The 23,135-nt window shown below is 40.8% G+C and overlaps 1 protein-coding gene across 1 annotated transcript in view; it reads right to left on the bottom strand.

The window, feature by feature from the left end:
• The window catches only part of hip1 (huntingtin interacting protein 1), a 50,168-nt gene that overhangs the window by 16,281 nt on the left and 10,752 nt on the right, over positions 1-23,135 (bottom strand). The window contains exons 2-11 of the mRNA XM_083886698.1: positions 9,259-9,322; positions 7,529-7,671; positions 7,322-7,378; positions 5,273-5,353; positions 3,613-3,689; positions 3,017-3,078; positions 1,745-1,885; positions 758-815; positions 566-641; positions 57-200 (exon numbers count right to left, since the gene is read on the bottom strand). Of these exons, the coding sequence (XP_083742824.1) occupies positions 57-200; positions 566-641; positions 758-815; positions 1,745-1,885; positions 3,017-3,078; positions 3,613-3,689; positions 5,273-5,353; positions 7,322-7,378; positions 7,529-7,671; positions 9,259-9,322 (903 nt within the window). The remainder of the gene's footprint in view (positions 1-56; positions 201-565; positions 642-757; positions 816-1,744; positions 1,886-3,016; positions 3,079-3,612; positions 3,690-5,272; positions 5,354-7,321; positions 7,379-7,528; positions 7,672-9,258; positions 9,323-23,135) is intronic.

Genomic DNA, 23,135 nt, shown 5'->3' with positions numbered 1-23,135 from the left:
AGCTTCACAGTTACAAAACAAACCGACACTGAGGGACACTGGTCTTGCGTCGTTACCGGCAGTGAGGGAACATCCGTGTCCACCAGGTCGTCCGTCTCTGCCATGTGCTCGGACTCGGGGGAGGAGGATTCGGCAGGGATCACAACCACGGGGCTGATGTGCTCCGACAGAGCTGACGCACGCAGGAAGTTAGGAGGGTTCTGTGAGGATGAGGAAACATCCAAGTCTAATCATTGCAATGTTCAAAAGAAATCACTAACATTCTTTAAATAACTTAAAGAACGGAACAACAGAAAACAGAACTTAACTTATGACTAGTTTGATTCTCACAACAGTGTCAAGTTGGGACTTGTGATTTGAAGATGGGACAATACTCCCACCTCTGGTATCAGTGTGTATAACCAGCCAGTTAGTAAAAAGATAAGTAAGATAATTCAGGGTCTTGTGGTTAAGTAACTACTACACAAAGTTAAAATATCAGAAGGTGGACCTTTGATTTGGAAATGAATAAAACCATTGAAGGGTTAATGTGAAAAATGTTGTTATTAATGAGGGCGGTCCTCACCTCAGGCAACTGTGGGATCTGAATCAGCCGCTTGAAATACTGCAAGTTACTGGAGCGATAGAACAGACTCTTCAACCTGAAAGAGGAAGAGAAAGGGGAAGGAAGAGAGGGATGAGAACAGACAGAAGGGAATGAGGAATGGTAGGAAAATTCATTCAACACAGCTCAATATGATGAGCTCAACTTTTGTACTTTTTAAACTGCTCCTGGAAACGATCTCTGTGGCCCTGGAGAGTGTCAGCTGGAAGGCCTGCAGGTGCACACAAAAACACGACACGTCGTCAGCGCTCAGCCACGCAAACTGCTCTGATACATTTTGTGATTTGTGTGTGAAAATATAACAGCGAAGTGAAAAGCTCTATGTTATTCTTTTAAAGTCTTTTTAAGTTTCACATACTCAAAGTTGCCATCAAACATGCCATCGTACTTTGCAACATTTATTGATGCAGCTGTTGGACAACAGAAAGAAACTAAATAACCCACACAATGCTCTTGCTCAGCATCGCAATCGATTCATTTAAGACGATTGTTAAAGTCATAAACGTTGTGTGAGATATTCAGTTATTCCTACCGCTGGAAACTCAACTCGAGTGCTGCTCAACAACAAAGGGCCTTGTGCAAGAGCCACAAACGGAGTTGTTCATCAGTGGCACAGATTCAAAAGAACTTGGCAGAATGATATTTGTGTTTTGAGGGGCGGAGCTTTGACATGAGAGCAGACAGGAGGGGGCGGGGTCACTGGGGTGTATCGATTACATCTTCCAGACGCCTACTATGCCTGATTTTTTTTCTTTTCTCTTTCTCCCAGACAACTGTATTTATTGATGCTTATCTGAACTTGAAGAAAATATCAACCAATAACAAAAATAAGTTTTTGTGAACAGTAACTTTATTTGTATGATGCTGTATTCATTGAAAACAGGCTCTGTCAAGCAATACTATCAGACCTCACAGAGGGACCGATTTTGTGTGCACAGTGCTAGCACAGTGGTGGATGGGCGCAGCCAAGATGCTTTTGGAGTATTTTCAGTCATGCAGTCGTTAGGCTAGACTGTATGTACACATTTGACAATAGTTAGACCTTAAGTGACATTTGTTTAGGGCTGCAATGATTCATCGATTCATGATAAACTAAATTACTTCAAAACTGCTATTATTGTGTGTGTGTGTGTGACTTACAGGAGTGCAGCTTAAACAGTAGCTTGACAGTGTAATCATACAGGTGGCTGGAGTCCAGGATGACTTGAATAAGTGGAGCCAGACGACACTGACCCGCTGCCGTCACCGAAACCGATCGAGACATGTCCAGAGAACTGAATACTGGGAGAGGAACACACACACACACACACACACACACACACACACACACACACACACACACACACACACACACACACACACACACACACACACACACACACAAGATCAATAAATGCATTCATAAAGACAGGTTATATCATACTGAGGCTCATCAGTAACCCGGTCAGGTGCTGCTGTGCCAGTGTTCTCTCTCTAAATTTAGCTTATGGACAAAAATGAGAGCAACTCACTTCTGCCTTTAAAAAAGAGTTTAAAGTGGAGTGGAAATGGAGCAGCAACCTGAAACACTGAGAGGATTGTCTGACTCTCCCTCTGCCTCCATCATTACAACCCTTCTTTCATTTCCCTGCTGTGCTGCTCACACCAGCTCCACAGCCAGACCCTGAGAGCCTCTGTGCACTGCAGAGGTGTGGTTTCCTGCACAGCTAGACAACACACACACACACACACACACACACACACACACACACACACACACACACACACACACACACACACACACACACACACACACACACACACAAAACATAGACACACACACACACACCTCAGGCATGGCCCCTGATGTAATGCTTTTAAAATACGCAAGACAAGCGTAGGAAGCTGATGTAAGTGTTCAGATTTTAAAGTACATGATTTGATCTCAGAAAAAAACCAGGAATTTTAAGAAATATGAAGTCGTACGAGGAAAGGTTGCTCAACTTGTCCTGAACACTGAAACAGAGGAATACTTTCGGCCGATATCGTCATTTCTCTGGACAGAGGAAGCGAAGGGGAGGAGGGGGAGATAATATTGTGATTAGGAGGCAGAATGAAGGGCATGATAAACAGAAACCAGAACTTAATTTCCTCCCCCCTCACTTAGAAATGGGTGCATGCACTTTTTCCAGCGTTTCTTCTCTTCTGCACTCCTGGTCAAATCACAGCCAAATCCCAGCCGTCTATTTTTAGGTCGGCCCATTCTCTGAGACACATTAACCTGAGATGACTCACTCAGACAACAACAGGGGCGGAGCACGTATATGAAATCACAAACAGCCGTCACACACACACACACAGCAGACAGATGACGACATCCGGCCATGTCAGTCTGTCTGTACATCTATCAGCCACAAGATTAGAATAACTCACCACCCAGGAAGAGGTTGAGCTCACACTCCAGGTAGTCAAACATTTCCACGGTCAACTGGAAGCTACAGAGAGAAAGAGAGGGCTATTATTGTCCAAACTATTGTCTGTTTAAGCGTATAAACAAAAAATCAAAGAGTACTTTAGGAGAGCTGCAACTAACGATTATTTTCTCGATTAATCCAGTAATCGTTTGGTCCATAAAAACGTCGATCATCAAACCAAAATGATTCAGTGTTCATTGTTATGTGCAGCAAAGAAACAGAAGAAATTGTGGCCCACAATTATTTGTGGGCCACTGTAGTTCTTTGATGTACTAAAATGTTCTCTGTATAGCACATATCCCATATTTTTTATAAATACAAGATTTTCCCTCTGCAGGTCTCAGAAAATCCAAAGAAGATTAATGACGTGCAAGTAATAAGCTAAAAGAGAGCCTTGATGTGACATTTAATGTTGCACGATTTACACAAATTAATTTCAACAGACTGAACAAAGCAGAACTACTGATGTGAACACTGCATCAAACCCAGTCATGACTGCATTGATCTTTGCAATAACTAAACGTTCAGTTTAGTTATTGCAAACGTCACACTCACAAGTTGTTAACGTCGTTCTCTCCCGCCTCATCGAGCTGTCTGTTTGACATCTGCAGGTTGCCGGGGAAACGGGGGTTCTGAGAGAGAGAGAGAGAGAGAGAGAGAGAAGACAAACAGGAGACTCTTTAAACTCAAATCACACACTACAGCAGTTCAGGTGGTTTTCCAGAGCAGGTAGAGTACAGTGGTTTATTTATGTATTTTGTTACTTATTGTTACTTACAACTTATTTCACACACAGTTAAGTCATGTGATCGACTGCTAAGATTGTATTTTATTTACTTAAGTAAAAGGGACAGTGCACATTCATAAACATTACAATGTAAATATGCCAGGTTGTAGCCTGAGACTAATTTCCACCTGTAGTCCCTTGGCAGGTTGATTAAAGCAAGACCTGAACACCTCTAACATCAGCGCCAGCAGAGCCTCTTTAATCCCTGAGGTTATGTTTTTGTTTTGAAAGTTGCTGCTGACAAACTCAGTCCCTGCAGACTGACACACCACTGTGCATCCACTGTGACCGCTAATCCCCTGCTGTTAAACAAGAGTTAAAGCTGCATCACTGATGTTTATAGACAATTATTAGACATGTTTATTAGACAATATTGCTATTTGAGGACCTGTGACCTGGCATTAAGATGTACACACATGAGTGACACAGAAGAATAATGCTCTCCTCACACTGAAAAAGGTTTTTACCATTAGAATATATGGCGATCAGAGTTAATATTGTGTCAGCTGAGGAGAGGGTCTCTGAGACACACTCAATTGATTGACTGTAGAGCTGCAACAATTAATCAATTGCTAAATTGATCTATTATTATTCTACTATTTTGATATTCGATTAATCGGTTTGAAGCTACATTCATTATTAAAACAAGATTTCTGATTGTTTTAGCTTCTTAAATGTTAATATTTTCTTTAAAACTGAGTCATTTTGGTTTGTGGACAAAACAAGACATTCGAGAACATCTTCATTTCCGGGATTGACAAACACTGATCGACATTTTTTAACATTTTATGGACCAGATTAATCGATTACGAAAATAACCGTTAGTTGCAGCTGTAACTGTGTGATAAGGGGATTTTTAATTTCTGCATCTATTATTATTACTTATTTGAAATAATCCTCAAAAGGACATGTTGCAATATAACTAGTGTACGTGTATCCACACAGTGAGCAAACACTGGTAAGAGAAATGTGAAATAAAAGCAGATCAGAATGGGTTTAAGTGTCCTTGTCGTGTTTTGTCTTAGTGAACCAGCCTCTCACTCTTGGGTAAGAATCAACTTCCAGTCCTTCGCAGAGCAATGACTAACCACATCTTACTGTGATAACATCAATGCTGCCTTTTGGTCCATGCACCATACTACTCTGCTGTGTCATAAAAAAAGCTACATTACAGAATCTTGAGAGGCCATTAGTGTTAAAAGCCAGAATTTTCTATGAAGCTGCCCTTCCCTTCCCTCTCCTCTCCTCTCCTCTCCTCTCCTCTCCTCTCCTCTCCTCTCCTCTCCTCTCCTCTCCTCTCCTCTCCTCTCCTCTCCTCTCCTTCCACCACCCGCAGAGTCAAGCTGGCACTAAAAGGAGAGTCTGAGACAAAGATAATGAGCGACGAGGGAGACCGGCGCTAGGTTTTTATAGGCCGGGCTGACTCACTTTGATGTGAAACTCCATTTTGGTGATGAGCAGTTTGAGGTAGATGCTGCAAAGCTTCCCATAGCCTTCGCTCAGGTGTCCCTGAGGATGAGACAAGACATTTTTAGAGAGAATGAAGTGAGATGTGATCAAAGACATGTGACTTTTGTTTGGCAGAAAGCAACAGCACAATATAACCGTTCATACTGCAAGGGCTAACAACACCACAGCAGGCAGGGACATATCTCTTCTGTTTACTGGAAAAAACACTTGTTGAGCTCCTGTTTGTGAGGCAACAAGAGTGTTCTGTGACAAAGGTGAATATGCCCCACGATATTCTGCCAATTGCTCTCACTTCCCTTTTCCTCGAGCCCAGGAACTCGAGTGGTAATGACACAAGAGGAAATAGAGGCCACCACCTCGGTCACAGAGACCAAACTTCCTGTATCCTCATGCCTCGAGCGATTTAAGAAAACAGCAAGAGGTCTGTATATCTCCTACAGAATCAGTGGTGCAACACAGATCACCACGGGAGGCTCTCTTCTGGGTTTGTGGCTTAATTAAATGCAGTCTTAAGAGACCTGTGCTATCACTAATATGACCATGATCATCTTTGTCTGAATACATCTGTCAAATATTATAACTTTTTAGTTATATGCAATAATTAACTTATTTCTGAGTAAAATGACCAACACCAGGCATAAATTAAGGCGACATACAAGGTACAACGTTTCGTACTGCATGCTTAAAAAAACGTGACCATTCAGGTCCAGTGCTGCACAAACAGGAAGCTGATTCTCTCCTCTGCTGTGGTTTGCATGATTTCAGATTTCGCTCTGCTGACGAGAAACGACAATGGTGACAAAAAGTCCAACGACACAGTGAAACCAAGTGTTGATGGGGCTTTTCATTCACAGATGTGAATGTGTTATCATCTTTTCCAAAGTTCTTCACGCCCTCCCTTTTACGTTTTTTAAACTCTTCCGGTAACACTTTAGATTACGGAACACATATTCACCATTAACTAGATGTTTACTAATAAAGGGCTAGCATGCTACTTGTATATAAGCAGCATGCTAGCCCTTTATTAGTAACCATTAAGCACATTTTTATCTGGTTAAATAAATTAATAAATAAAGGTTAAATAAATAAAAAATAAACATATTAACACCTTATTCTACATAACGTAATTCTACCACTATTACGACATGAATTAAGATTTTTCCTACATACGGTGTTAATACGTGCTTAATATTTACTAATAAAGGGCTAGTATGCTATTATAGGCATGTTAGTAAGCACTTAGCTAATGGTAAATATGTGTTCCCTAATTTAAGTGTTACCACTTTTCCTTTTAGGTTGTTTGAACAGAAGGCATTTTCGGAAACACAAATTATGCCTTTAAAAAGAACAAAGTGGTACTCAGTGTTGTAATGTAGCGAAGTACAAATACTTCGTTACTGTACTTTAGTAGAATTTTCACATATCTGTACTTTACTTCGTTATTTATATTTGTGACAACTTCTACTTTTACTCCACTACATTTCCAAAATAAAATGTGTACTTTTACTCCGATACATTTCCCTTAACCATCTTGTTGTTGTCGCTAGTCGTTCGCTCAGCTGTTAGCCGCAGGTTTCGGCTCCGAGTGGACTTAAAACACACCAGTGGCTCGTTGTTTACCGTGTCCGACACCGAGGCTCTTGTCTCCAGGTTTCAGCTTTTAGCTGTCAGCCAATACTTGAGTACATTTTAGTACAAGTATCGCTTTCAAGTCCTTTATATAAGACACCACTGACATTCACATTCTCTGTTTTTACACTAGCTTTTGACACAGGCCACTTGTCTGTCATTAATCCTGTATGTCTGCAAAGAGTACAGGAGTATAGCAAAGAGTTGAAGGCTGTATTGTATATCAATCAATCACTGAGAAGAACAAGCCTGATTTTTAGCTATGATTGTCACTCTGGTAGAGAGACATACAAAACCAGGACCGGTGATATAAAAGTCCCATCTGATTAAATGTTAGTCGTGTTACTGCATGCTGTGCAATAATATCAGTGTCCTCACCCACATCCTGCTCATATCAGTCAAATCAGCCTTGTTTCTCATGGAGTCCTTTATCACCTGGAGGAATGAGAGCAGAGACAGAGCAGCAGGACACGGATTAGGAAAAAACAAAATATCAAATCTAATATATTGTGTGTTATTGTGTGGACACAAAGAATGCAGATTCTGCTATGTGAGAGTGTATGCGGTGATGTCATAGTCACGTACGCTGGGATGTCCGTCTCGCAGCAGCTTGTGGAAGACGTGGCAGAATTTCCAGCAGAGCACCGCGTTACTGGAGAGAGGAAGCCGGTTGACCGCTGCCCAGAAGGTGTGGGCGCCTTTCTCATGATGCGTTCCCAGGATGCAGGGTGAAGGGGACAGTCAAGGAGCACAGGGTTGTTCATCTGTGGCCATTAATCTGACTCATGACTAATGTCACGTCACTCTATCTCCTCTCAACACAAAGATGTGACTCTGATACACAGTCACGCTTAAAAACACTTATTTATTACTTAAATGTGACTTTATAAGATATTCACTAGAACCTAGAGATCTTAAGGCAGTTTTACTGATCCCACTGACAATTTTAACCCTTAGTGCTCACAGTGCTCCAGCGATTTATAGGCCACATATTCAGGCATTAAAAAATGCAAAAACATGCAAAGTGAACTTTGACAGATTTCCAATAATAATCAATCCAATTTTAACATTTTTTAGTACGTTTTGCTCAGGTTTAGGGGTGGGGGAAAAAAATCGATTCACATATGAATCGTGATTCTAATCATCCACAATTCTGAATCGATTCATAAACTTCAAAAAACGATTTTAAAAAAAAATTATTTTGAGTTTCTATTTTGAAAATAACCCCCACCAGTTTGTGTACAGTTCATTTTTGTAACTTCTGGGAGAAAAAGTCAGCTTGTCTAAGCTTTTAATGCAAGTTATTTTTTTGTACAGTAAGTAGTTTATTTTTTTTGAATGAATAAATGTTTTTTTTGTCTTCAGTTTGACTTTGTGCGATCACATTATCTTATACACATATATTGTTTTGATGTCTCAACACACTATGCATTGTATACATTTTTGAATGGAGAATCGTTTGAATGGAGATTCGTATGAATCGAGAATCGATTTTGAATCGAATCGTGACCCTATCGAATCGAATTGTGAGCCACCCAAAGATTCACATTTCTACTCAGGTGTGTTTATACAGTTGGTGAAAATTAAATCTTTGTTCATCAGATTGCCTATAGGTTGTGCTGGAAAAAAAAGGATATAAGACACTCTATATTGCACGTTTATACCCTCCGTATATACTGTACGTTTAGGGGTTAAATAATGTTACAGCTCTCCTCTTTCCTTACAAAACATTTTATACTTCAGCTGGCCAAAAATATTATCACCCTGTATTCCCCCCCCCCAAAAAAAAAATCGTCAGATAATGTCAGATAATAGCCAATAATTCAGTCACAATATAAATCACAAACACAACAATCAATCTTCAATTGTAATATTATGAAGGTATATGCATTGCAGAAACACAGTTTGTTAAAATGTCCACAAAAATGTTTTAAACTCCTATTCACAACAGGTTTCTTCAACTTAAACAAAAATCAGTATTTAATCACCCGAATCTGATCCTACTGATTTATTCAACAGAGGAACGGTTCTAAACTCTGAGGTAAATTGAGCTCTGCTCTAGTAATGTTTTTACTTGAGAAAACTACATTGTGATAATTACCGTTATTGACTAATTGCCCAGTCTCACTTTTAAGTGCTTGGTGAAGCAGAAATGGGAGAAAACTCTGCAGTTTGCAAACAACAAGGTCTGTTTCGCAAACTGCTACGTGACGGGGTTGTGCTCTTGCACTAACATAACCGTCCAGTCACAGAGGACGGCCTCCTCACACACACACACACACAGATGCAGACACAGACAGACAATATGAGGATATTCCTGGCATGTTTCTCTTTGACAGCAACCTCCTGTGTGTTGATGGCCTTATTGATGCTGACAGCCTGTGAAGAGGAGGAAAGGAAAAGGGAGCAAAAGAGAAATGGAGAACACAAATCAGTCCACACTCCACAGCTTGTTTTTTTTTTACAATTACAGCAAAAACACAAAAACAGTGTTTCATGTTCCATTAAAACATACAACCTCAATAACACACGCCCACACACAGCTGATTTACCCTTTTTTATTATAACCGCGTGGGGAATGGGAAGCAGTTAAGTTTTTATTAAAGAGTGATTGACCCATTTTTCGGCAGAATTGGTATTCAAGGCAGCAGCTGAGTAGCCTGAGTGACTCTCTGCTTTTTTGAAAGCGCCGCAGCCTCAGAGGCAAACAGCTGCACTCGTGAATGACACATATGTCAGACTACATCTCTCTTTTCACGTTCCACCTGCAACAAACGCTCCAAATCAGAGAGAGTTACTTGGCTGAAAATGAGAAAAATGCGATTGTAAAAAATATGGCAGTCTACACATGACATGACTGAAAAGTCAGACTCCTGGTAAAAAATAGTAAATAGTAAAAGTACAACACCTGAGGTACTAAGAGGACAGAGTGACACATTATTCAGCATGTGTGGATGGAGTCAAGAAGTGAGTGTGTTCACGTCTTCCTAACTCCAACCCAACATATTTTTTACAATCCAAATGACACCGATTCAGGAAACACAGTGCGATTTCCACAAGAAACTGACTGATAAGTAACAATAGTGTTGTTCAAGGGAAAACCAAAGTCATCAGGGTTCTGCCTCAGGGGACAAAACAACTGTACAAACACACAACAATCCGCTTGATAGCTAACAGACATTTCTGTCACCTTATTTGAATTATTAGGACTCCTATGTATCTTCCATTTTGTCACAGGGATTTCCTGAAAGATCATAAAGAGAAGGGTATATTCTAGTCCATCTGTTCCTTATTCATTCATTATTCACTTATTTTCTTTAATATGTGTGTGTAATTGACCCAATGTGTGTTGATGTGTTGTGCTTTTTGGTTTGTTTGAAAAACATTTAAAAGAAAATCCAGACATCTTATAAAAATGAATCGTGAGAACACCATTCAAACTGCTAAATGTGTGTGAATTATGACAAATGCACGGTGTTACTATGGTTACTACTGTATTTTGAACCTTTCACTTTAGTCCCTCTCTTAACTGATATTTGATTTTAACAGACTGATGAAATAAAAAAGTATTGAGCACTGTTGCAGGCTGTAAAAAGTAAATCTTGCCACAAACATTCACGGCTAGTAGTTGTAAATGAATGTGAATGTAAATGAATTTGCATCATTGCCAACAGAAATTAACTTTTCTCTGTGTCTTGCATGCCCTTAAATGCCAGTTGGAGCCGATAAAACACGTAAACACTGGTCTAAATCCCATTAAAATCCAGGTTAAATAATTTTTTTGACCATATGTCAGTTCATTTGTTAAGTTAAGGGATCACCACACTCACTCGTCCTCTGCAGACCATGACTATGTTGTAAATTCAACAGCAAAGAGCAGTCTAGATATTTCAGTCCGGATCCGCCTGACCAAACTGAACAACCACATTAAAACACCCACTTGTGCAGCACTTGTTGCTGCTGTGATACTTTTTCCCCGTCAATGACACGTTACAGAGCAAAACAGGAAAACTGTGCCGTGAAATAAATCCTGCAAGTGTTTCCTGCATTGTTGTTGTTGGCTGACACATCACATCACACATGAGGGAAATCAACTCAAGATCACCACGACTCTAAACCTTTAATACCAGAACCTCTAGGTACAACAACGAGAAAGAAGCCCCTGAAAATAAAATGTGCATTTCGCCTTTTTTTTTTTTTGCTTGCATGGCATCATGAAGTAAGCGCAGCAGCTCGGGTGAACAGAGGACGGGAGGCCAGTTTCATAATCTCACTTCCCACAGATGTCCTGAGTCTGCTCCTCCTCTTCCAGTATTTCAGCTATTAAGTTCTGAGGAAACACCAAAGAAGGAGGAGGGGGAGGAGGAAATCCACAGCTTCGGTGTCTTTGCACCAAAACACACAATACAACAAATATGTCACCAAGTGTCCCAGAATTTTGAATCAAGTGTTTTCAACATGCGAGTCTAGATTCCACAGCATCTGCCCGCCCTTCCTGACGATTACGAGAAGTCACCACAATATGTCGTAAAGACAATGGCTGTCCAAGTCTGCTACATGCCTGCAATGTAACATGACTCAACATGAGCATCCAAGCTACAAGTCCAACACCTGTCCTGTTGCATCAGCAGCACGACCTGAGCCAAGACTCTGGCTGTGTGTGTATGTGAGAGTGTGTGTGTAGGGAGTGAGTGCTGTAAAGGTCAAACACAGCGAGGTTTACACCATCCTGTCCAGGCTTTGCAAAGCTGAGTTGAATCAAGTCAAACCTCTGATGGAGAGCAAAGATGAAAGGTCAAAAGTGCCTGCTTATGAATATACTTAACTCAGTTTTTTGGACAGAAATTAATTAAAGGGGACATATTATACCCTAGTTAACCTAGTTCCCTGGTGTCCTAATGAACATGTCTGTGACATGCTTTGGTCAAAATACCATAAGGATGAAGCACCACAGCAGTTCAATCACCCTGCCAAAACAGCCCTGTTCAGAGCGCTCGGTTTAGTTGTATCTCTTAAAAAAAAAAAAGTTCAATGAAACTTAAGGGACAGGAAATGACATCAGCCACAGAGGCTACTGGGAGCTAACAGCAGTTAGCATTTGGAAAAGTGATCATTTGCAGGCTCTAGCAGGCACATTGTCGTCATATATAACGTGTATCCACTGGACAGATAAATCCTCTGAGGCTGGAAGTTTGTGTAGAACTCTGTGCTGCACTCTGGAGCCAAGAATATAACTTTTTGCAGACTTCTGGTTTTCAGATACCTTTGCACTCGCCAGCACTCTTGCGTGTTTTGACAAAGCGAAGCTCCTCGATACAACAATTCCAGGAATTCAGCGCATTGTGACGTCCCAATGAGCGCGGAAGTCAACGCTTGCACTTAGACTGAGGAGGACCACAAAAACATGAGTGAGTCATCTTTTTTTCACACTTTGCTAACTGGTAAGACCTCCAGAGTCCCAAATATAATGATTTAAATGGTTAAAAAGTTGATTTTGCATAATATGTCCGCTTTAAATTAATCAAAAAACAGTGGACTGTTAACTGGACAAGAGTGTTTTTGTGGAAATGATAGGCAAAATGCTTAGTCAGCACGGCTTTCAGGCTAACAGAGGCTAAACTGTGCTTTTCCTGCCAAAACATGAGAACATTGCCGACTCTAGAAAATAAGTAAATAAATAAATAAATAAAAAAAATGAAAAAGAGATGATGTTTTCAAAATCAAATTCAGCAAACATTTTGTTAACTGCCTCGCAGGAAAGCACAGAGGGAAGTGACTTGTGTCAGTTCCTGTCCCTTGTTACTCCGGTTGTTAATGTGTCACAGCAGATGGTGGTGACATCAGCTTGTATTGTCATCAGAACGAGGGAAACCACAGCGAACGACACATGAGGCATTACCTGAAACGTTTTAATGAGGTCAATGACCCATTTAAAACACAGCATGAGTTTCATATATATATATTTTTTTTACAGGTTGTTTAGAATCGACTTGTTATCAATCTCAAACACAAACACACACACATTTGCATGTCCAATAACGATATCTCAAACTCGAGTATCTGCAGATACCGATATCTTTATATCCATATAAAAAAGATATAAACAACCCACAACATGACTCAGCTAAAATGCTATTGCTGTATCGGATTTTCCTTTACTATCTGAAGATTGACCCAATTAGGCCACAGTGAGACTTTGTACTTTGTGTTTGGGTTGAATTAAAGTGCCAGCTGCTAAGGATTGGCATTAACTGAGGTGGTTCACTGGCATCAATGGCCTATTAGCTTCTTGCGGTGACCGGCGAACAGTGAACTGAAATGATGAGGTGAGAAGAGAGTGATTATGAGGACATAAAAGCAAAAGTAGGAGCGGAGAGACTACAGGACATTAGTCAGAGTCACAGTGTGCCTCGTTTTTTAAACTACATTCAGCAATCACAGTCTGCGCTACTTAAAGTCCACTGAACAAAACTCGTCTTTGCATCATATCATATTCAGCAACATATCGGTCGTGTCCACGGCTTTGCTTTTGAACAAAGTTTTATTGATACAGTGTTGAAAGCATGTTAAGTTCAGCCTGGCAAGCCCCAATCAGCCGTTCAGTAGAAAGCAAGGGCATTGATATGCTGATCGCAGCCTGGCTATGTCCGCTGAAGGGCTGGTGCAGAGCCCAGAGAGAGAGAGAGGAAGCATCTTCTGCCTGCTAAGTGAAACGACCCTTACTTATCAACTCACTTCCTCATCCTCTGCTCCCACTGGCAAATTTGTAAAAAAAACAACAACATTTGACTAACGCAGTCCATGGCGATTTTGACTTCCATGTAAGCCCAAAAGACATGCAAGACCATGTCATCATTGTCAAACGACTCTCTGCTGTGATGTTCACTCATGGGTAAATGATTGTGGAATATCTCACCAGATTCAAATGAAAGAGTGAATTTAGTAACACTTGTTGTCTCTGGGGCTTTAAAGTCTTTCAGATGAGGAGGTTGAGGTGGTTTTCTTGGGTGACCCTTATGATTTAGTTTCGACAGTGGAATTATGAAACTTGGTTACAGTACTATGATTATCTGACCAATGAGTCAATTTGGTCTGGAAAGAGAAGCACAGCTCGCTTTGGTACAGTACAATACAGTAGGGTTTGGAACAGTGAAGCTCTCGGCCAGGCTTGGGTTCCAACTGAGAACATTTCCTTTACTTGGTAGACGGGGTGTGGGCTGTGCCGTATAACGACACAACAGACTGTCCGTCTCAACTTTCTGTGAGAATAGACTGCGGGTGTTTAAGAAACACCGGTCGCAGCAGACTGTCGTGGATCTAGCTCAACTGATACCATACAATTACTCTGGTACCCCAAGGGAAGGGTATCGATTAATAGAATGTTGGAGCCAGTTATTTTGGATACACAAAAAAATATGTACTGTACCATACCTTACCGAACTGTGGCTTACGACATGGGTCTGACAAGTAAGGCTAGGGCAAATTGGGCGTCAATTCAATCTTAAAAGCGATTCTGATTTATTTATGATTGAAGTATTGCACTTTGATATTACTGTACTGTGATTTTATTTTCCTCAATAAACCAAGAGTCAATGAGGGATAACAATAACCCACGAGTCATAGTTCCAAAAATCGTTTGCACATTGCATGTCACTCAGTCACTCTGACATTTATCTGACTTGAAAAGGACAGTGGTAAATAACATTATTTTCAAGTTAAACGATACATTCAGATGCCTCTGCTAATAATATAAAAATTACAACCAGACCAAGTGGAAAATAAACAGTTGCTCACTGTTCTCTGTGCTGTGTACAACAAAACAGGACACAGCACAAATCTGAGCCTTCAGTTTAACATTAACAAGCTTTAAGTTGTCTTTTCAAAACCCTGGACTGAAGAAAAAACACTGAAAAACTAACAGAACATCTAATACTTTCTGAGGTAAACTGGCAACAGCTTCTTTTAGCTGTTTCTGTTCAACAAGCCAGCCTGAAATACCAGGATTCTGGAGGAGAGAAAACGACTATTATAAACAATTTGTTTGATTTATTCCGCCCCCCCCCCACCCACTCCTACTGAAAAGCTCCACACATTTAATCAACTCATCATTTGTCTCAGTCTTTTTTATCAAGAAGGTCACAGAATGAAATGCTTGTTTGATAATCAATTACGTATTTTACTGAAAAGCTGGGTACTGAAAAATATGACATTTTAAGATTTAACCCCACCCCCTTAGAAAAGTAAGCACCATGAATCAGTAAATCAAATAAGTTCAACTGGTAAAATTAACATATGTCAATATATGCCAATGGATTTGACCATTTTCTAAATAAGGCAAGAACAAGGGAAAGCCAGGCTGTTATCCAGATCACTGGATGGTGTGCCCAGGATTTCTGTTCAGTTCTCCACATAATAGCTTGTGTCATTACTTGATATTTTTGTGCCTGTTGCACCTGAGGACTGTGACGTGTCCTGACAATTGTACTTCACAGTCTTATCTGACTCTGTGAGAGTTCAGCTGAGTGCAAGTTCACATGGCAAAATAATGGCGGTGAGTGGCACCACTGCCACTGCTGAGAACTGTCCACAACCGAGCTGTAAGAAGGAGAGAAAAGAGCAGGAAACACTTGTTTGGGGGGGGGGGGGGGGGGGGATACGGTCATTGTGGCTGATGCACTGGGGGTGGAGGTAGCGTTGGTGGCTGTACCGGTGTGGTACTGATGTTGGAGGTGGGGTTACAGACACTCAGTCAGGGCTTCCTGTCTTGGCACACCCTGCACCGGCCATTTCCTGCCTGCCTTCTGAAAATGCCCAGCTCTACCCTCCCAACCCCCTCCAGCTTAAAAAACATGCTCAGTCAACCCAGACAGGCAGCGGCTGGGACAGTCACTCAGGCCAAAACTCTTCATTCTTACACCGCTCTCACATTTCCTGCCAGACGTTTCCAGGTATCCTTCAAGGAAATCTACACTCTATACGAACATCAGTGTGATTCTCGCTTTTTATTTCTTGTCGCTCAAGTCAACAACACAACCTTTCCAGCTCAGCTGATGTACACACTGATATATTATGCTGCATCCATACATTCATTTGAAAACACATACATTCTGATCCAAATAGAGTTGTCATCCACACTTCCCCAGCGTTTAAAAGACCCCAGGGTAAAATCTGGCTACAATTTCATTTGAAAACTCTGGCAATGCATTTGGAAATTATGACGCAGAAACCGGTATTTACTTCCTGATTGGTTCTTATCAGCCATGACTCATCAATCAGCTGTGAACGAAAGGCTTTCAGTTACATTTGCACCTCGTCGTCATCAGTCTCGCTCTACTTTTAACCACTGCGGTTTCTCGTTACAGATGCTCTCTGAAACTAAGAGGAGAGAATCAACTTCCTGTTTACACAGGTATACACCTGCCCAGTGTACACTACCGTTCAAAAGTTTGGGGTCACCGATACAATTTTTTTGTGTTTTCCATTAAAACTCACACTTTTATTAATCAAAAGAAAATATAGTCAAGACATTGACAAGATTAGAAATAATGACTTTTATTCAAATGAATAATTTTGCCCTTCAAACTTAGCCTTCTAACGCTATTTGCAAACACAATGTACCATTACAACACTGGAGAGATGGTTGCTGGAAATGGGCCTAGCGTGTATTTCTGATTAATTTAATGTTATATTCATTGAAAAAATGCCTTTCCTTCAAACATAAGGACATTTCTAAGTGACCCCAAACTTTTGAACAGTATACCTAAAACCCATTTTAAGATGAACAGGTAGTAGAATAGGGTTGTAAACTGTAGTGCTCTCTATTTGACAACAATGTGATTACAACATTTTTTCCTCCACCATCTTCAACTAATACATCTGCGAGTGGGCAATATTCTATCTCAATTCTGTAACTCTAAAAGGAATGTTACACAAACCTAACACTTCACTGAATATTATACAAAACTCCCCTGATTAGATGATGATGATGACCAAAAATAAACACTTGAAACTGAAAGCTAGCCTCACCACAGTGCATTTCACACAAACACACACACCTTCTTCTTCTTCTTACCACAGGTTACAACGACACGAAAGTTCACTTTTTGCAAATACTTTCAAAAACCAGATAATAAATGGAAAAGCATTTTTAAACCGAGACATTTTTTCGAAAAAAACGTTACTCCACCCTATTTGAAAGGTCACTGCTCTAAACAGAGCCCTCTGTGTTGCTTGTTTAAGGTCCTATTTATGTGTTGCATACGACATAAACATCCGCTCTCACAGAGCAGTCACTCCACACCTCTAACAGAGTTCCTACACATTTTCAATTTGAAAATTCCATACTTTTCCAGACTTCTTTGAGGATCTCTTTCTCTTCTTCACCCCTCTTGTTCACTGCCCATTGTCTTGGTCTTGTATTTAAACTTATCCACATTCTACGTCTATCAATTGCATCTTCACTGTACCACCTGTCTCGCTGTCATTCACACACACACACACACACACACACACACACACACACACACACACACACACACACACACACACACACACACACACACACACACACACACACACACACACACACACACACACACACACACACACACACACACACACACACACACACAGGTATTCTGTCTTGCTCCAAATAACCTTCATTCCTCTTCTCTCCTTCTGCAGACCCTCACCTCTCCAGGCTCTCTTCCACCCGTCCACTCCTTTTATGACAGATTACAATATCATCTGCAAACAACATCATCCATGGACACTCCTGCTTGACCTCATCTGTCATCCTGGCCATCACCATTGAAAACCAGAAGGGGCTCAGAGCCGGTCCCTGATGAAATCCCACCAGAGTCACAGCAAGAAAGCAAAGCACTTTTAAAAATACGTAACTGTTATTTTCAGCATCAGTCAATCTGTCGAAGAAATATAATGTCCATATAAAGTCCATATATTCCATTTACATTTTCACTGACTTCTGATATAACTGCAAGTTTTCACTTCATGTGAAATTCTGAGAACCACCCAATCACCTAGTCTGTTCCTAGACCCTGATAGCTTAAACTTGTAGACAACTCAACACACAACAAAGCAACTGCACTACAATCTGTATTGGTCAGAATGTCACTGAGAATTATCATCTGGTATCAGTAAACATTTTAACACCACGCATGTCTGATCACGTTTCCCAGTTCTCTCACAGGTCCATTGAGTTCTTCTGTGGATTGCAAACTTTTTCTGCAGTGTGGGAAAGTAGACTCCCTTGCTGGGCGACTTGCATCTATCTGGATTTTGTTTTCATACCACTGAGCCTCACTACATGCCAAAAAACCCAAATAGAGGAGGAGGAATAGGAGCACTTTACCATGGAGGGCAGTCTTGAAAAGTCCTGTTAGATCTACAATAACGATCGGCTTCACGGCAGCATTACAGTAGCCTTGCGAGATCACCTGTAAAGATCATCCGGTGGACGATTTCCATCACTACACCTACACCGTGTCTGTGCTTGCAAGCCACGCCTGACTTCATGTGGGCAGCTCTGTTTCACAAACCAGAGGCTGAAATTACAGCTTAGGCAAGGCCCTTAATGTTACCTGCCTTTCTCAGATGTGAGAATTTAACATTGTAAGTCGCTTAAGATAAAAGTGTCAGCTAAATGACATGTAATGTAATGAAATCTGCTTCTGTGCACCAACTATGTGACCTATGTCTTTTATTTCCTCTGACTGTCCCTTGGCTGAGGGGGAATCTGGATCTGTGCTTTCATGATACCCACCCTCCCCCACACCTACAAAAGGGCTAAAAGTACAACCATCCAACCATGTTGGCAGTGAAAGGCTGGTCTTGTTGCGTTGGTTAATATGCACCTGCCCCAGGACACTTTGGACACTTACACTAGCCTGTTAGTCTGCAACAGAATCTGATGTTTGGCCTTTGAATGTGCAATAACACACTGCTTATGACGACACACAATGCACCATCTTATGACTTTATATTCACACCTGGCTAACTTTATTAAGCGACACACTGTGTGTGCCTTCAGGTTGGTTGGCCTCTGACATCAATGCAATCTGTAACCGACATTCATGGCACATAGAGGCTGTCAAACCTTTTTCCCACTAACCTGCAGCTGCAGACTGAGCCATGTAGAACGCTGTGGCCAAGAGAGGGAAAACATCCTCAGACATTATCATGTCCTGGACCCCAAAATAGACTCAATTAAATCTGCAAAACCTCATTAATACCCAGTCTCTTCAATGAACGATGGACTTAGCTGCAGCTGGTTTATTATAGCAATGGCTTGATATTACACTTTTAAGTCTCATACTGAAATCACCAAGTATTAAATTTATATCAGTCTTAAAAAAAAGACTAAAAAACAAGATAGATAACTAGCAATTTCTAAAACATAACGCTGCAACTGGGAAACAAATATTCTGCTCCCATAAAGGAAGAAATAAACAAGGCACAGCATGACTCCGTTAAAAAGCTCCTGCTGCTTTTTATTTATAGTTATTCGCTGAAGCAAAGGACACTGTTTCATCTGATGATAACTTAAGTGTGCAGATATCACTGCGATTGCACATCAACTTAGTAAGGCATTTACCTGCGACTGCAATTTGATTTTGATATTTATTTAAGTAAGCTTCAGTTTAATATTCAATGTGTAATCAATTTGAGATGTGACACAGCATTAAAATATCATTAACCATTTAAAATACTAAATGTTCTGTATTTATATAGCTCTTCTCTAGTCTCGATGACCATGCAAAGCTGCTTTATACTACAGTTTTGCCATTTCGTCGGCACAGCAATGTGGGGCTCAAGGACACATCGTTCACATGTAGACTAGCGAAGCTGGGAATCGAACCCAAAACCTTTGAGTTGAAAGATGATTTACTCTACCACTGAGCTACCATCACCCTAAACCTATGATAGTTCTCCTCCTTGCACTAGAGTATAAAACAAATAAGGTACACACACTCTGGGTGAGATTTGCTATATAGCAAGTATCCTAAATTGTGACCTTTGGTAATTGCATCGTTTCAAAATGAATCTTTGATTTGAAAGCGATCAGTAGTTCTGCTCTACGCTGTGGTTCTTTGGATAGGAGATGCAGTGCTTTCATCCCAGTATCAGCTCATCCACAAGTTAATACACACACATATACACACACGTTTATAAAGTAAGTTAACACGCCCCTGAAGAGAAATATGAGGTCAGCTCCACTAAATTAAAAGTGGATTAAAACAGTCAGTGTTGCAGGGACCAGCAGCCTGAGCCTCAGACTGAGAACCACATGAATAAAAACTGGAGAGACCTTCATGCCTCATGATACCACAACAAAAAAACACCAAACTTCTCCAAGAGCCACTTTTAACAGACAACAAGTCCATGCTTGTATTGAACATAACTTGCATGTGAGCACACAAACAGCTCCGGTGTGTATGTGTGTGTGTGTGCGCGCGCTACAGGACTTCTTCTTGGACACCACCCCCACCTTCAAAAAACACATGAAGACCCCACGATGTATCTGTCGCAGATTGTGTCCCTGAAAATAAAAACAAACATCTACTGCGTCTCACTTACCATTTTACTGAGATCCATGATGGTCCGCGCGGACACGCTGAGCGTGGACCCTCGGAGCCGAAGAGGAGGAGTAGAAGATCCGCTCGCTTGATCCTGACGCGGAGTAATTAGTAACGGGAAAGCGATTGAGGCAACAAATGCATTTGGGGGGAGGAGGAGAGGGGGGGAGGTGGAGCGGGCTGTTAGCTCAACATGTGTCCCGATTTGGTATTAAAATGCTGCCCCCGTCCTTCCTTCCTCCCCTACTTTCTTCCTTCCGCGTCCCTTCTCCGTTCTCTGCGGGAACCAACGAGCTCCCCGACCGGCGAGGACTCTCAGCATCAGACCGCCGAGGAGCCGAGGCAGTGAGAGGGAAAACAGAGAGGCAGGAGAAGCGTTGTTCAAATCTGCTGCTGCTGCTGCTGCTGCTGCACAGCCTAACCTGCATGTGCGTGTACGCAGCAGCACACACAGAGGCTGACACCAGGACAGCAGGAGGAAACCTTTATTTTGCAAATAACCCGCTCTCCTGGTAGACAATAGTAGCATGGAGCCCGCGGAGTGGGACGGCTGAAACCCATGGGTGGTTCCAAAGCTGGGGTGCGGGGACCTCCAGGGGTCTTGAGAGGGAGGTGAGGGTAAAGGTGACATGGTGCTAACAGTTTTGGTAATAGTATGGTTATAATGTATGTAATGTGGGTGTAATATTATGGTAATACCAGTGTTTGTGATGTAACTGTACTTAACTGTAGCTGTAAGTAGAATTTTCACACATTTGTACTTTACTTTGTTATTTATATTTCTGACAACTTTTACTCCACTACATTTCCTAAATAAAATGTGAACTTTTACCCCGAAACAAGTTTAGTTGGTGATGTAATGCCACTGTTGTTGCTAGTTGTTTTTAGCTGTTAGCCATTCAGCTGTTAGCCGCAGATTTCAGCTCCAAGTGGACTTAAAACATTGTTTACCGTGTTATAATGTTATTGATGCATTCTGTTTTTATTATTGTGTATATTTCTGGCATATGTATTACTATAACTGGTTTTTCTTAAAACCAGCTGGGCGGCCAACCAATACATTTACTCTTACTTCTAATACTCAAGTACATTTTATATCAGAAAATTACTTTTGATATTTAAATACAGTAAATGTCAAGTACTTAAGACTTTTACTCAAGTAAGATTCTAAAAGGTGACTTTAACTTCTACCAAAGTCATTTTCTGCTAAGATACTTACATACTTTTGCTCATGTATCACTTTCAAGTACTTTATACAAGACTAGGCAATACTATCTTTTTTATATGGTAGATTATAGTAATTATTTACAGTACTTATAGTAGTTTTCTATAGTTTGCACTGTGCAAACACACTTGGAGACATACAACACACAACTATAGCCTTGTTTCCACAGAATGGAACATTTCGGTACATATTTTTTGTGTTTCTATTCGGAATAGTACCAAAATAATAGAAGTCTTTTATAATAGAATAAAAGAGTAACGGTACAGAAAGAGGGCATTGTTGTTACTAGATGGTTGTGCGTCAAACAGTTCCTGTTACATATGGTGTACCACAATAATCCATTTTGGTATAATTTTTATTTCTTGTTAACCTGGATGATTTTCACAATTTTGTGAATTGTCTTTATCTATTTTGTTTGCCAACGATGCCAGTGTGATTTTATCACATACTGATTTACACACCATTATATAATATACTTACAAGGAATTGACAATAGCTGAAAAAGTGTTTCAAATAAAAAATCTCATCAAATTGAATAATATTTGCAGCAAAGGACAGGAGGTATTTCTCATTTCTTAGCTCCCTTACGACCCCTTGTGGCTCCAGGCCCAGGGGTGATGTCTTCTTCAGCCAACAGTCTAAAACCCAGAGGTATTGAGTAGTGCTGCTACAAATAATCAATTAATCATTTTGATCATGGATTTCAGTGTTCATTATTCAACATTATACTTCATGTATTTTATTGGTGGACAGACCAAGGCATTTTGAGGTTTGGAAAACATTTTCTAACCAATATCAGATTCACTGATAATGAAAAACATCTACATCCATCCATCCATTTTCTACCGCTTTATCCTCCACATGAGGGTCGTGGGGGGTGCTGTGCCAATTTCAGCTGACATAGGGTGATAGGCGGGGTTCACCCTGGACAGTTCGCCAGTCCATCACAGGGACACATATAGAGACAAACAACCATCCACTCTCACACTCAAACTCACACCTAAGTTTAATTTAGAGTGTCCAATTTACCTAATCCCCATATACATACATGCAAAATATCTACATAATAATAAATAAATAAAAAATGACACAATACAGACAATAACAGCCGAGAATCGCCTGGGCAGCAGGGCAGAGACCATGGAGGACTGCAGTGCATGGATAGGGTAAAATAGGGTAACCAAGAGATACAGTCACAGTTGTCTATTTCAGTCTGAAGTGCACAGTCAGGTGTGTGTTACAGTACGGCTGCGAGTCTGACAGATCGAAGCATTAGAGTCAGAGAATGTTTCAAAAAGCGAACAACTTCATTGAGTTATTGATCAAAAAGGATGCCTGTCAATACAGTAATTGATAAACTATTCAGTCAGAG

Source organism: Microchirus variegatus (genome assembly GCF_963457635.1).
Source record: "Microchirus variegatus genome assembly, chromosome: 3".
NCBI classification, from domain to species: Eukaryota; Metazoa; Chordata; class Actinopteri; order Pleuronectiformes; family Soleidae; genus Microchirus; species Microchirus variegatus.
The sequence above is the reverse complement of the archived record's forward strand: the minus strand, read 5'-3'. Positions and strand labels throughout refer to the sequence as shown.